Source organism: Pinus tabuliformis, chromosome 9 (genome assembly GCF_031772625.1).
Source record: "Pinus tabuliformis cultivar Carrire ecotype Pingquan chromosome 9, CPIR1, whole genome shotgun sequence".
Classification (NCBI taxonomy): Eukaryota; Viridiplantae; Streptophyta; class Pinopsida; order Pinales; family Pinaceae; genus Pinus; species Pinus tabuliformis.
Window position 1 is genome coordinate 896,354,546 of NC_142307.1, and position 13,567 is coordinate 896,368,112.

Below are 13,567 nucleotides of genomic sequence, written 5' to 3' on the forward strand. Positions count from 1 at the left end.
GATTCAAAGTCATTGTTTGCCCTCTTTAGCTTCTCTTCTTTCCTCCTTGATCATCCATCTCAGCTAAAGGCATCAGCACAAACTCCTACCTTGCCCCAAAAACCCACCTGCAAAAACTGAGCTCAATCCCCGCACCCTGAATTGCACTCCCTCCAATTGCCACCAAAAACCCCAAAAAACTTTAAATCAACCCTCCTTATCAGTTTACTAGCCTAATATCAGTGTCACTGTATTGGTCATCTCTGTCCATTGAATATTTTACTGAGATTGACCGGAGAGAGCCTTCTCATACCCCGTAGGGCTAGCTACGAGGTGAAATGGTTTGATGTTGCCTTGAAGGTTTACCTTCCTCAGCCTAGGGTGAAATCTCAAGTGCTAACACACATCATGAGTTTCCTTTACTACCTTTTCACCATTAGTAAGTATTTCTTGTAGAAAATTTTTCAAATCTGTCTTCAAATCTGTCATGTTTGTCTTCAAATTTGTCTTCAAATCTGTCTTCAAATTGTCCATCCTAGCTTCCACACCCTTTATCTTAGATTCCATGCCATTTATCTTAGCTTCTTTTAGCTTTTGTGAGAGTAACATTTGTTGCACTTGTTCTTGTAATTTTGATATATCATGTAGCATTTCTTCCTCTTCTTCATGAGTCATGCTAGAGCTTTCAGGTTACTTACTAGGTGTTTTCATTTTCTTTCCTCGAGGCATCAGTTATCGATAATAATGTTCTACTATGCCCTTTGAATTCTTTCAAAATAAATTTTCAAACCAAGCTTAAGCAAAAATTTAAAAAAATCTACACACCTTTTTACACTTTGTAGCAGCTCGATATTGCCTCTGATATATCTTTGTACTTTCTGATCATCTAGCTCTGAATTTGTAGTAGCCCTCTGTGTTCTCTTTCCAATGCCACCAGTCTGACCCAAATTGGATTCTCCAAGGAAGATTTATGTGAAATCTTCCACAGTGACTTGATTATAGACTAGTTCAGTAGAGCGAACTTGTACGACATGCTATGAGTCGTTGTTTCGACCTTTGGCTCTGAAAAATATCTACAATAAACTATAGTCCGTCCTCTTTCTGTAACTTCTTACGAAATTTCAATCCTATGCTCAGAGAGAAAGTTATGATGATTTTCCCCAGGTCACCTTTTTGGAATGTAATTCAGAAGTCTGCAAAAAGACCAACTTCCTCAGATCATATCTCCACAAATATAGCATGAAAAGCTCTGAAATTTGGACCTGAGGTTCAGCGCGATGTCTTCTCAAATGGGTTTTTTTTAGCTTCTGAAAAGTCGCAGAAAAAAAGTTATAGCAAAAATTCCACGATGACCTATTTGGAGCAGCGAAACCCTAGAATCCAAAGCTCTGATACCAAATGTTATGAAACCAGCTCAAGAAAAGATAGATCAACACCTTATAATTCAGCCTCTTCGAGGGGACAACCTCCTTTACATTACATAAATGAACAATTCTTGGATGATTCAAATGACAAAACCTCCTTTCTATATATAGGAGTCTAAGGAGTCACAATATAACCCAGCCGACCTAACAATAATAATTTAAATCCACAAAAATAACAATAGAGGGATTCTATGGGGCACAGTAATAACAATATGGGGATAATAGGGGCACAACAATATTAATAAGGGATGCAACTATAATAGTAATGGGGTAATCACTAGTATTATAGGGACCCAACATTGAGACTCCCAAAGGTCTCCCACCTATTCGTGATCATGATCATGCTATTCATTTGATTCCAGGAAGTGTTCCTCCAAACATCAGGCCATACAGATATCCCTATGCCCAAGTGGCTCCAATTCTTATTTTTATTTATAATTTCAAGTGGCTCCACAAGTGCTAGGTTGGCTCTTCTAAATGATCAAGTCAACTTGCCTAGAAATTCACATGATGGCTAATTGGTTTGCCTTGAAACTCTCTCATTCAGATCACATGATGGCTAGTTGGATTTCTTTGAAACTCCCTCATTCATATCACATGATGGATAGTTGGTTTGTCTAGAAACTCACTCATTTAGATCACATGATGGCTATATAGAGGTTAATTCCCTCTCCTTAGGAGGCAATTCGAACACATATACCTTGTTCATATGCTCCTATGTGAAGTTGTCCGAGATCTGTAGATCTTCTCATAGAGGTTTGAAATCAGCTCATTATACTTCTGATCTAAAGTCCGTCGGTCGAGATATGTTCATTACACTTATGATCTAAAGTCAATCACTGAGATCTTCTTATTATACTTATGATCCGAAGTCTAGTGATTGAGATTTTATTAGTATACTTTTGATATGAAGTCTGGTGACCAAGATCTGCTCATTATCATAAGTTTGTTTTATTCATTCCTAACTAAGACTACGTTGAGATCTAAGCATAGATCTGAGCTCTAATCTGATTGTGATTCTATTCAAGGTCTGAACTTCAAGAGATCTATTATTCAAGCCTTGTCTTTTGTGGTATGGTGAGAGGATCAGCCTCTCGATGGTGAACTCGTTGGTCATTCTATTGGAAAACTTGTTGACATTGTGTTGCAAACATTTACATTGGAGACTTAACACTTGTGGAAGCCATCTTGTGGTTAGTATTATCTATGTCTAGATGTATTGTTGAAGGATCTCTCTAAGGAAAAACTTGGTTGGGTTTTCCCCTTTGTGGGGTTTTGCCCTAGTCTCTGACCTAAACATTGGTGTCTTTTAGTATTGTTCACTACAATCTCTTCTTTCTTTACTGCTATTGGTTGAATTTATGAATTATAATTATTTGATGAAGAATAAATTGTAATAAGCTCACAAATAATTATCAGTAGATCAAAAATATTGCTTGTACATCTTGTACTTGGTTTCTCAACAAAAACTTCATTGGTACAGAGGCTCTGAGAACAGCCGCTCCCATATATATATATATATATAGAGAGAGAGAGAGAGAGAGAGAGAGAAGCAACTTCCATAGATGTGTGTGTGTAGAGAGAGAGTTAAAACTCTGTTAAAATTGGCAACCAGGGCAAAACTTCATCTTATTCATGGCTAATAATATCTTTATTAGATTCCTCTCGTCGAGAGGTGTAAGATTGATATAAAGATCATCCAATTCCGATAAGTATTCATGGAGATATGAATTTATTTTGATTATGAAATTATTATCAAGCCGACCTACAACTCATGTAGGCTCAGAAGCCCAACAGTCGCATCTATTCAACCACCAATGTTGTGTATAAATATAAGAGGACTTTTCCTCATTTGGACTCACTCATCTCATCACATCTCTCTCTCTACTGCGCAGATATGAGTCTCTTCTCTACTGCGCTGAAATGGGTCTCTCTCTCTCACACATGTGAAGCTGGAAGCTTTTGAATTTGAAGCTGCAACTGCAGAAGTAAAGATTGACTTGCGTGGCCTAGAAGATCTCCTCTTTGGAACTACACTGTAGGTTCATCTGAACCTCCTTTGAAAGCCGCAATTTTTTGTGGTGGAATGAAATCAATCCGACAAACGGTTTGCAAGATATCGACTGCCCTAGTTTGAAGCCGGAAACTGCTGAAACTGAAGTTGCAACTGCAGAAGTAAAGATTGATTTGCGTGGCCTAGAAGATATCCTCTTTGGAACTGCGCTGTAGGTTCATCTGAACCTCCTTTGAAAGCCGCAACTTTTGGTGGTGGAATGAAGTCAATCCGACGAACGGTTTGCAAGATATCGACTGCCCTAGTTTGAAGCCGGAAACTGTTGAAACTGAAGCTGCAACTGCAGAAGTAAAGATTGACTTGCGTGGCCTAGAAGATCTCCGCATCTGAACTGCGATGTAGGTTCATCTGAACCTCCTCTGGAAGCCGAAACTTTTGGTGGTGGAATGAAGTCAATCCGACTGTCGGTTTGTGAGATATGGTCTGCCCTAGTTTGATAATGAAGCCGCTAATGCTAATGCTACTGATCTAGGGTTTGCTACTGCTGATATGAATCAGATTTATTGTATTATTTCTCTCTGTTGAATTATTGAAGATAAAAGAAGATTTGATCAAAGGGTTTCCCCACACATTGTGGGGTTTGTCCCTGGCTAGCCGCCACATCTTGTGTCTCTTGTCTTGGCTTGTTTTCTGTCGATCGTTTAATGTTCTATCTGCACTTTACTTTATGTACATGTGATTGCTAATTGGTGGAATATAATAAGAAAAAGAAGTAAACTGTTATAAGAATAGAACATACCATAACTTAACATGGTATCAGAGCTGAGGTGAAGACAAAGCCCGAGCAAGAGCAAGAGCAATCATTGAAGAGAAGATTGGCAAGGCTATCCTAAAAGAACTATGGGGTCCTCAACACTCTTTCCTGCCGAAGACAAGCTCCATGAGAAAGCTGACTATCACGGATGGAAGATGTCTATCGATCTAACCCTTGAAGATCAAGGAGTGCTGGACCATGTAAGAGGCAATATTATTGAGCCTTCATCAAATGCATCTGTTGTGGCCTGGAACAAATGGAAAAATGGAGAAGTCAAAACAAAGAAGATCATCCGGGACTCTATCGACAAGCACTTGGTTGGTGGCCTACTTCTCTGATCTAGACACCTCCAAGGAAATCTACGACAAACTGGTGAGTTTATTTAAAGTTAATGATGCAAATCAAGTTTTGTTTCTTAGAAATAAGTTGAGAGAAATCAAGAAGGGTAAAGATGAAAGTATGCAAGCATACTTCTTAAGAATCACCGAGATCAAGAACGATCTCCTATCCATTAGGGAAACCATTACTGACAGAGAAATGGCACTCACAACTCTCGGAGGATTACCATCTGAATGGTATGTGTTCAGGACTACTCTTCTGAACAATAATGTAATTCCTAGTTTCGAGGAATTAATGGCTAGATGCATTCAAGAACAATCAAGGGTAGAAGAGCAGGAAATGCCCTTGCCTAAAGGTCCTCCTGCTGCTTTTTCTTCTCATGCTAAGAAAAGAAATAATTTTGGGTCTAAATCGAAAAGAAAGGCTGGATTTAAAGGTGGAAGAAAAGGACGATGTTTCATTTGCAATAAAGCAGGTCACTATGTAAGGGAATGCCCTGATAGAAAGGACTCTCACCGTGACGATGATCAAAATCCCTCTCATGGTAATCGAAGGAATGGAAAATTCAACAACAAAGGAAAAAGGAATGCGGGAAATCAAGGAAGAGGTCAACCATTCAAGAAGGCTAGAAATTCCAGGTATGAATCTAACACTGTTGACGATAAGCAGGCTGAATATTATCTACCAGCTGCTCTATCTACCTCTGCTCCTTCGGACTCAATGGGAATTTGGCTCATTGATAGTGGTGCCTCAAGACACTTCACTGGTTACAAAGAAGTACTCTATAATCTGGTAGAGAAAGAAACTAACCTGGAAATTGTCCTTGGAGATGACATGAAATACCTAGTGAAAGGTGTAGGCAATGTTTCTCTTAAACTGAATCAAGGTAATACGATTCACTTACAAGATGTATTATATGTACCTGATCTCAAAAAGAACCTGGTATCCATCTCGGCAATGGAAGACAAAGGCTATAAGGTAACCTTCAGCGATGGTAAGGTACGCATATGGAAAAATAATGTTAAAGATGCTTTCACTCTTGGGTTTAGTGTTGATTCATTATATCAGGTCGATGGAAGTCCGCTAGGTGTCATGTCTTGTGACACATCTCTTTAGTCCGAACTTTGGCATCAGAGGTTTGCCCACCTTCATTACAAAGCTCTACCCGATGTAAGACAGATGGTAACAGGGATGCCTGAATTCCAAGTAGAGAAAGAAGGTGTATGTCCGGGATGTGCCGAAGGAAAGCTCAAAAAGGGGACCATTCCCCTCAAGCCAAAGCAAGACCTCCGATATATTACAATTGGTTTACTCAGGCATACCTGAGGTTGGCATTAAGAGGGAGACTACTACACCACATACTCCTGAGCAGAATGGTGTGGTGGAAAGGAAGAACCGCACAATTATGGAAGTTGTCCGGGCCATGCTACATGATCAAAGTCTTCCTAAGTTTCTATGGGCTGAAGCTGCAAACACTGCCGTATATGTACAAAATCGATGCCCTCATCAAGCATTGGGTTCCAAGACTCCTGAAGAAAAATTCTCCGGTAAGAAACCTGATGTTTCTCATTTTAAAATTTTTGGAAGCCCTGTATACTTTCATGTGCCGAAAGAGAAAAGAAATAAATTGGGAGCATCTGGAAAGAAGGGAATTTTCGTGGGCTATGGTGAAAATACTAAAGGCTATAGAATCTATGTAGCCGGTCAAAGGGAAGTCATAATTAGTCATGATGTCACCTTTGACGAAGATATGGCTCTCAGCAAGGTGGACAATCTACTGACTTTGAGTAGCTCTCAAGAAGCCGACACCAGGGAACCGAAAGAAAAGGATGATGAATCAATGCCTGATGTAGAAGAACCCATGGATCTGATTGATCCTCATCCATATGAGCCTTCCTCTTCTAGGAAGAGGCCTTCATGGCTTAAGGGGTTACTTGATGATGATGAAGGACATGTTGCACCCCGAGGAACCTTTCGTGAAAGTAAGAAACCTTATAGGTATCAAGGATACCTGACCATCATGAGCACGATCATACAAAATGAGCCTTCGTCATTCTCAGATGCCGTCAAGCATCAAGTATGGAAGGATGCTATGACCGAAGAATATGAGTCTATCATAAAGAATGATGTTTGGGAAGTAGTTCCCAGACCCCAGGACAAGACTGTTGTTACTTCCAAATGGCTTTACAAGATAAAGCATGCAGCAGATGGAAGCACGGAAAAGTATAAGGCTTGTTTTGTTGCTCGAGGTTTCTCCCAAAAGAAAGGTATAGACTATGATGAGATATTTTCACATGTTGCCAGATATACGACCATCCGCTTGATCATAGCCCTTGCCGCTTCACAAGGATGGAACCTACATCAGATGGATATCAAGACTGCGCTCTTGCATGGCTCGATCAAAGAAGAGGTCTACGTGGAGCAACCCGAAGGATTTGAGATTTATGATCGAAAATCTCATGTATGCAGGTTGAAGAAAGCTCTCTATGGGTTGAAGCAAGCACCCCGAGCATGGTATGAGAGGATCGATAGCTACTTGATGAAGTTGGGATTCACTAGGAGTGAAGTCGATCCTAACCTTTACTTTAAGGTTGAAGATGACAAGCCTCTCATACTGGTGTTGTATGTGGATGACCTCTTTCTAACAGGTGCAGACCCTCTCATTCACAAATGTAAGAGGGAGCTGGCCTCTGAATTTGAAATGAAAGACCTAGGATTGATGCACTACTTCCTAGGACTTGAAGTGTGGCAAAAGCCAGGAGAAATTTTCCTATCTCAAGGAAAATATGTGGTGAAGATATTGGAAAGATTCGGAATGGTGGAATGCAAGCCTGTAACTACTCCGATGGAGCTTGACTTCAAGAAGTTAAGCGGTAGTGCTGCTGGACCTGTTTTACGAAATGCTACCGAGTATCGGCAACTCGTCGGAGCATTAATGTTCTTAGTGAACTCCCGTCCAGATATATGCTTTGCAGTCAACACGTTGAGCCAGCATATGGTTGAACCCCACCACATACACTGGATTGGTGCCAAGAATCTGCTGAGATATCTTCGTGGCACTATCACTTATGGGTTAAGATACATTGCCAGAGATGTGAGACTATTTGGATACATAGATGCTGACTGGGCAGGCAATGTGGAGGATCGTAAGAGCACTTCTGGGTGTTGTTTCTCCTTGGGATCTGCTTTGATATCCTGGATGAGCAGGAAGCAGAAGTCGGTGGCTTTGAGCACCGCCGAAGCAGGATATATTGTTGCTAGCATAACCTCGTGTGAGGCAGTCTGGTTGCGAAAGCTCTTCAGTGAGCTGTTTGGATTTACATTGGATACCACTGTTATTATCTATAACAACCAGAGGTGGGATTCGATTATTGAGGAATCCTGTATTCATCAATTGCTCCAGCAGATAGACATCATCTAGGATTTGGTAAGTCGATGAGCAAGGAAGCTCCATCACATTAAGATGATGTACAGGTTGATACACCTTGTCAAAGCCCCGAGGAAAGATCTAATCTGTGATTTTCCCAAACGACTTGGAGTCGGCAAGAAACCCTTGTACAAGGGTCCTGCATGTTGCATACATTGAGCTCTAGGAGCTCTGAGGGCTTGCGGTTCCTATTGGAGCAACATATGACCATAGGGTGACTCACCCTCCCCTGGTGGTGCACACTGGAACAAGATGATTCGCTCTCTTGTGGGACAAGATGATTCGCTCTCTTGTGGAACAGGATGATTCGCTCTCCTGTGTAGCAAGATGATTAGTTCTCCTGTGAGGCCTGGATTGATGTGTTCTCCATGGCAGCCTTGATTGATGTGTTCTCCATGGAAATTGTAGCAGGATTGATGTGTTCTCCTGTGAGGCCTGGATTGATGTGTTCTCCATGGCAATTGTAGCAGGATTGATGTGTTCTCCTGTGAGGACAGGATTGATTAGTTCTCATGTCGAGGCATCCTACCCATGCAGTCTGGGACTCATGGGAAGTACCTCTCATCTGATCAATGAGCAGGGAAATGAAGTTAGGGACCATAGTAGTACCGATGGACGCATCATTGTAACCACCGTACTCCCTACGCTAGGATGACCTCCATTGATCTAGGATTAATGATACTGGTCTGGGACCAGTGGTAGGAGTTGTACCATACTATGACGTTGACTTCGGGTCGGTTGAGACTGGTCTAGGATCAGTGGTACATACTCTGAGACTGACTTTGAGTCAGTGGAGGATGATATTGGCCTGGGACCATTGGAGTTGTACTCACTATGACGCTGACTTTGGGTTGGTTGACACTGGTCTGGGACCACTGGTACATACTCTGAGATTGACTTTGAGTCAGTATGATACATCCTCAATCATTTCTTCTTCTTCAGAATTCGGACAAAAGCAGAGTAGAATAGAACAATGCAAGAGCAGAGCAGAACAGAACAAAACAGTACAGATCAGTGCAGGGCAGAACAAGACAAAGCAGAACAGGCAAAATAGAGCAGAGCAGGGCAAGGGTCAGGCTATATAAGGTAGTGCATTTGATGGATGAATAGTAACAACCGATAGACAGATTGCAGATGAAGTTCTCCATGGTTGAGAGGGAGTGCTAAAATTGGCAACCAGGGAAAAACTTCATTTTATTCATGGCTAATAATATTTTTATTAGATTCCTCTCGTCGAGAGATGTAGGATTGATATAAAGATCATCCAATTTCGATAAGTATTCATGGAGATATGAATTTATTTTGATTATGAAATTATTATCAAGCCGACCTACAACTCATGTAGGCTCAGAAGCCCAACAGTCGCATCTATTCACCCACCAACATTGTGTATAAATATAAGAGAACTGTTCATCATTTGGACTCACTCATCTCATCACATCTCTCTCTCTCTACTGCGTAGATATGAGTCTCTTCTCTACTACATTGAAATGGGTTTCTCTCTCTCACACATGTGAAGCCAGAAGCTGTTGAATTTGAAGCTGCAACTGCAGAAGTAAAGATTGACTTGCGTGGCCTAGAATATCTCCTCTTTGGAACTGCGTTGTAGGTTCATCTGAACCTCCTTTGAAAGCCGCAACTTTTGGTGGTGGAATGAAGTCAATCCGACGAACGGTTTGCAAGATATCGACTGCCCTAGTTTGAAGCCGGAAACTGCTGAAATTGAAGCTGCAACTGCAGAAGTAAAGATTGACTTGCGTGGCCTAGAGGATCTCCTCTTTGGAACTGTGCTGTAGGTTCATCTGAACCTCCTTTGAAAGCCGCAACTTTTGGTGGTGGAATGAAGTCAATCCGACGAACGGTTTGCAAGATATCGACTGCCCTAGTTTGAAGCCGGAAACTGCTAAAACTGAAGCTGCAACTGCAGAAGTAAAGATTGACTTGCGTGGCCTAGAAGATCTCCTCATCTGAACTGCGTTGTAGGTTCATCTGAACCTCCTCTGGAAGCCGAAACTTTTGGTGGTGGAATGAAGTCAATCCTATTGTCGGTTTGTGAGATATGGTCTGCCCTACTTTGATAACGAAGTCGCTAATGCTGATGCTACTGATCTAGGGTTTGCTACTGCTGATATGAATCAGATTTATTGTACTATTTCTCTCTGCTGAATTATTGAAGATAAAAGAAGATTTGATCAAAGGGTTTCCCCATACATTGTGGGGTTTGTCCCTGGCTAGCCGCCACATCTTGTGTCTCTTGTCTTGGCTTGTTTTTTGTCGATCGTTTAATGTTTTATCTGCACTTTACTTTATGTACATGTGATTGCTAATCGGTGGAATATAATAAGAAAAAAAAGTAAACTGTTATAAGCATAACATACCATAACTTAACAAACTCTAATGGTGCAAATGATCTCTTCCAAAACATGGAGGGAAAAGACACTCTAGTTTTCCATCATGCACTTAAAATTTTATAGAATTCCCTTTGCTTTTTGGCCATTTGGCCATAAAACTCAAATATACGTCATTCTTCCCTCATTCCTTTGTCGCTGGCCCTACATGTGTAAACATTTGTTGAGCTATTAAACCTTAAAGATTTAACGTTTTGTTTAACACTTCCTTGTCACCTTGCACACACTACTTGAGACAATCTTCGGAGCCTGTACAAAGTTTTGTTTCCTTTACCTTTTGGCTTGAAATTGTTCAGCTGATTTAGAATCAAGAAATCCTATTATATGAAGGCTAGGCATCTTCATCCTACTAAAAATCCAAATGACCCTTCAGAAAAATAAAAAATAAAAATAAAAATAAATAAATAATAAATAATAAATAAAAATAAAAATAAAAAATAAAAAATAAAAATAAATAAATAAATTTGAGTTATTGGGAAATAATTCCCCTAAAGCTTGGATCGAATACCTTGCTCTTGCTCCAAGCTCATGTATTGGTTGCAACACTAAATAGTGCATTGTAGACTAGTGTAAATGTCTTTAATTCAGCCCATTACGGGCAAGTTGCACACAGGAGAAAATGCTACATAGAAGAAAGAATTAAAAAGGTTAGTTGTGTAGAATAAGCAACAAGGAGGCCCAACACATGCAAACTAATAGCAGATTATGTATTTTTATTGTGCTTCCCTTTCATGCATTTATTTTGTTAATGTTTAGCTAGGTCACTCAATGGTATATGCCCAACATGCATGACCAAGAGAGGGAAATATGTGTGGTTTGCTAGGTGACACATGGAGCATAATTAGGGACTCATGAATTGCAGGGAATGCATGTGTGTGAAGATCATAACAAATACCATGTAGAAGCTACATATTTGCAAGGACATAAATGTGTGTGCTTATAACCAATGAAAGCGGACAGTAATAGTGTCCTTATAAGCTATCAACAAAAAGATGTGTGGTGCAACTGATAGTATTGCAAAAGTGAAAATTATAAAATGCATTTATTTATAGATTTATATGTTGTATTTTCACATGTAAATATGGCAATTCATAATCTGATTTATAGGCACATCTTATGATGATTCTCCATGATCATAATTATTATTTGACCAGCACCACAGTATGAATCCAATCACGCTTGGTTTTCTAAGATTTTGGCTATTCTTTCTTTGAATTTTTATATGTTTAGTTTTAGGTTGAATACCCTCAGGTACTGCATGGTATATGCCTCTCTGTTCTGGCACATATCTCTCCAAAAACAATCGTTATATATGCCACACAAATGAATGATTGATAGATCATTGTTCTATCTGCTGGTGCATTTTGCATATCGAATATTATTCCAAAAATATGTGGCTCTCATACAAGAGTTGGGAATTTGCAACCTTATGGAAGATGATGTTATAGTGATCAGCCATCTTTATTTGAATTGTCGAGTCAGAAATATTGAATATTCCGGAATTAGACAGACAGGAGTGAGGTAAATTTAATTCACCTCACCTCACTCATGTTCGTCCGATTATGTAATATTCCTAAAATAGGAAAATTGAAAATCAAGTTAATCAGCAATAATGGTCATCATATGACTCATTTTCTTGCAGGTAATTGAAATTGTATGTTGTATGTCCCAACTTAGTAGGGCAATGTACGTGTTTTATAGTTTTCTTTAAAAGCAGGTAATAGAAATGTACGCATTTTATGGTAATCGTGGGAGTAGGGTATAGTAGTCTTGGAAGTCACGTAATACAAACGTTCTTACAAAACCTAATTTATCGAGTGCACTTTCAACTTCTGAGGGTATATATTATTAGAAATATTAGCTACATGTCTATGAGAACAAAAGAAAATTTCTTCGTATCAAAGACTAATAAATATTCTTTTACGATTTATGAATAATTTTATACAATTTATGAATTACAAAATACTCACGCACAAATCATATAGAGTATAATGAAAAATAAATTAAACTTGAAATGTGTCAAGGAAATAAAATTTACTAAGTTTATTCGACTGTCGGATGGCCTAGCAACTAAGATACAACAAATGGCAAAATGTGCACATCAAGCAATCGTGCTAAATCAATAGTCAACTTTGATTTGTTTATCGAACTCTGCATAATCCTCAAAAAAAGCTTTGAAGTGCAGATGAGAATAAATAACATCATCTATACCACACATTTCTCGAATGCTATGCATCGACAATTGAGGTGCTCCAACATCAACTGTACGAATGCCCACTCCACTTGCCAAAATTGGACCTATTGTAGATCCGCAAGGCATATCATTTCGAACAACAAAGTCCTGCACACCTAATTTTTGTTAGCAATACAGGTATACCAGCAAGATCAAATTGAATCTGCAGAATGTTGAAGTAATTTCATGAACCACGCATCAAGAGTTGTCTTGCGTCATGACGATGCTACAAAATAATGCCTAATAATACACTCACTTATTGTCAGAGATATTCTATAGAACAGGTTTAGACTCTTTCAGGATAGAAGAATTGACCTGTTTTATATATGCTACTAATTACTCTATATATTCTGCATTATGTTTTCCAGGAAAAGATCTGAGTTCACAGGCAAACACGAAAGAGAATGGAGAAGAGCATGAGTTTTACGAAAAATAATCTTGGGGACTAAAACTTCATGATCACAGGAACTCGGGCTAACATCTAGGAATTAGTATCCTTATAACTACATTATGCATATTCCCTCATACTACTTCAAAATGAAAAAGACACAGTTATTAAAGAAATCCATCAAATATATTATCTTCCCATGTACTAACCTGTGTAGGAAGCTTATTCTTTTTTCCAATTTCGCGAAAGATAAATGACGTGACTGCATTTGTTGCATACCGTTGATTTGCGTTAAATTTTATGACGAGCCCTTTATGCAGCTGGGGTTGATGGTTTTGTTCATGCTTATCCTGGAATATGTTTTGATATATCTTTAGACATTATGAGCAACTAAAACGCCAACATAAGTCCAGCCCAAAAACTATAGATCAAACGTAAGTAAAAATCCAATTTAGCATTTTCTGAAGTCATATTTGTTATAGCCACTAATTTATATTTAGGGTCCGGAATCATTAAAAAAATGACATGGTATTCCAAGGAA

The 13,567-nt window shown here is 39.3% G+C and overlaps 1 protein-coding gene across 2 annotated transcripts in view; it reads right to left on the reverse strand.

Annotated features, from left to right (window-relative positions):
• Window positions 1-12,390: 12,390 nt before the first annotated feature.
• The window catches only part of LOC149151653 (putative aspartyl aminopeptidase), a 134,011-nt gene continuing 132,834 nt past the window's right edge, over window positions 12,391-13,567 (reverse strand). Inside the window, exons 10-12 of one of the 2 annotated variants that reach the window (XM_089445734.1) lie at window positions 13,236-13,376; window positions 12,954-13,014; window positions 12,615-12,746 (exon numbers count right to left, since the gene is read on the reverse strand). In XM_089445734.1, coding sequence (XP_089301860.1) covers window positions 12,994-13,014; window positions 13,236-13,376 — 162 coding nt within the window. In that variant the 3' untranslated portion in view covers window positions 12,615-12,746; window positions 12,954-12,993. Of the gene's footprint in view, window positions 12,747-12,953; window positions 13,015-13,235; window positions 13,377-13,567 lie in introns of both variants that reach the window. The other variant, XM_089445733.1, reaches the window with a different exon arrangement.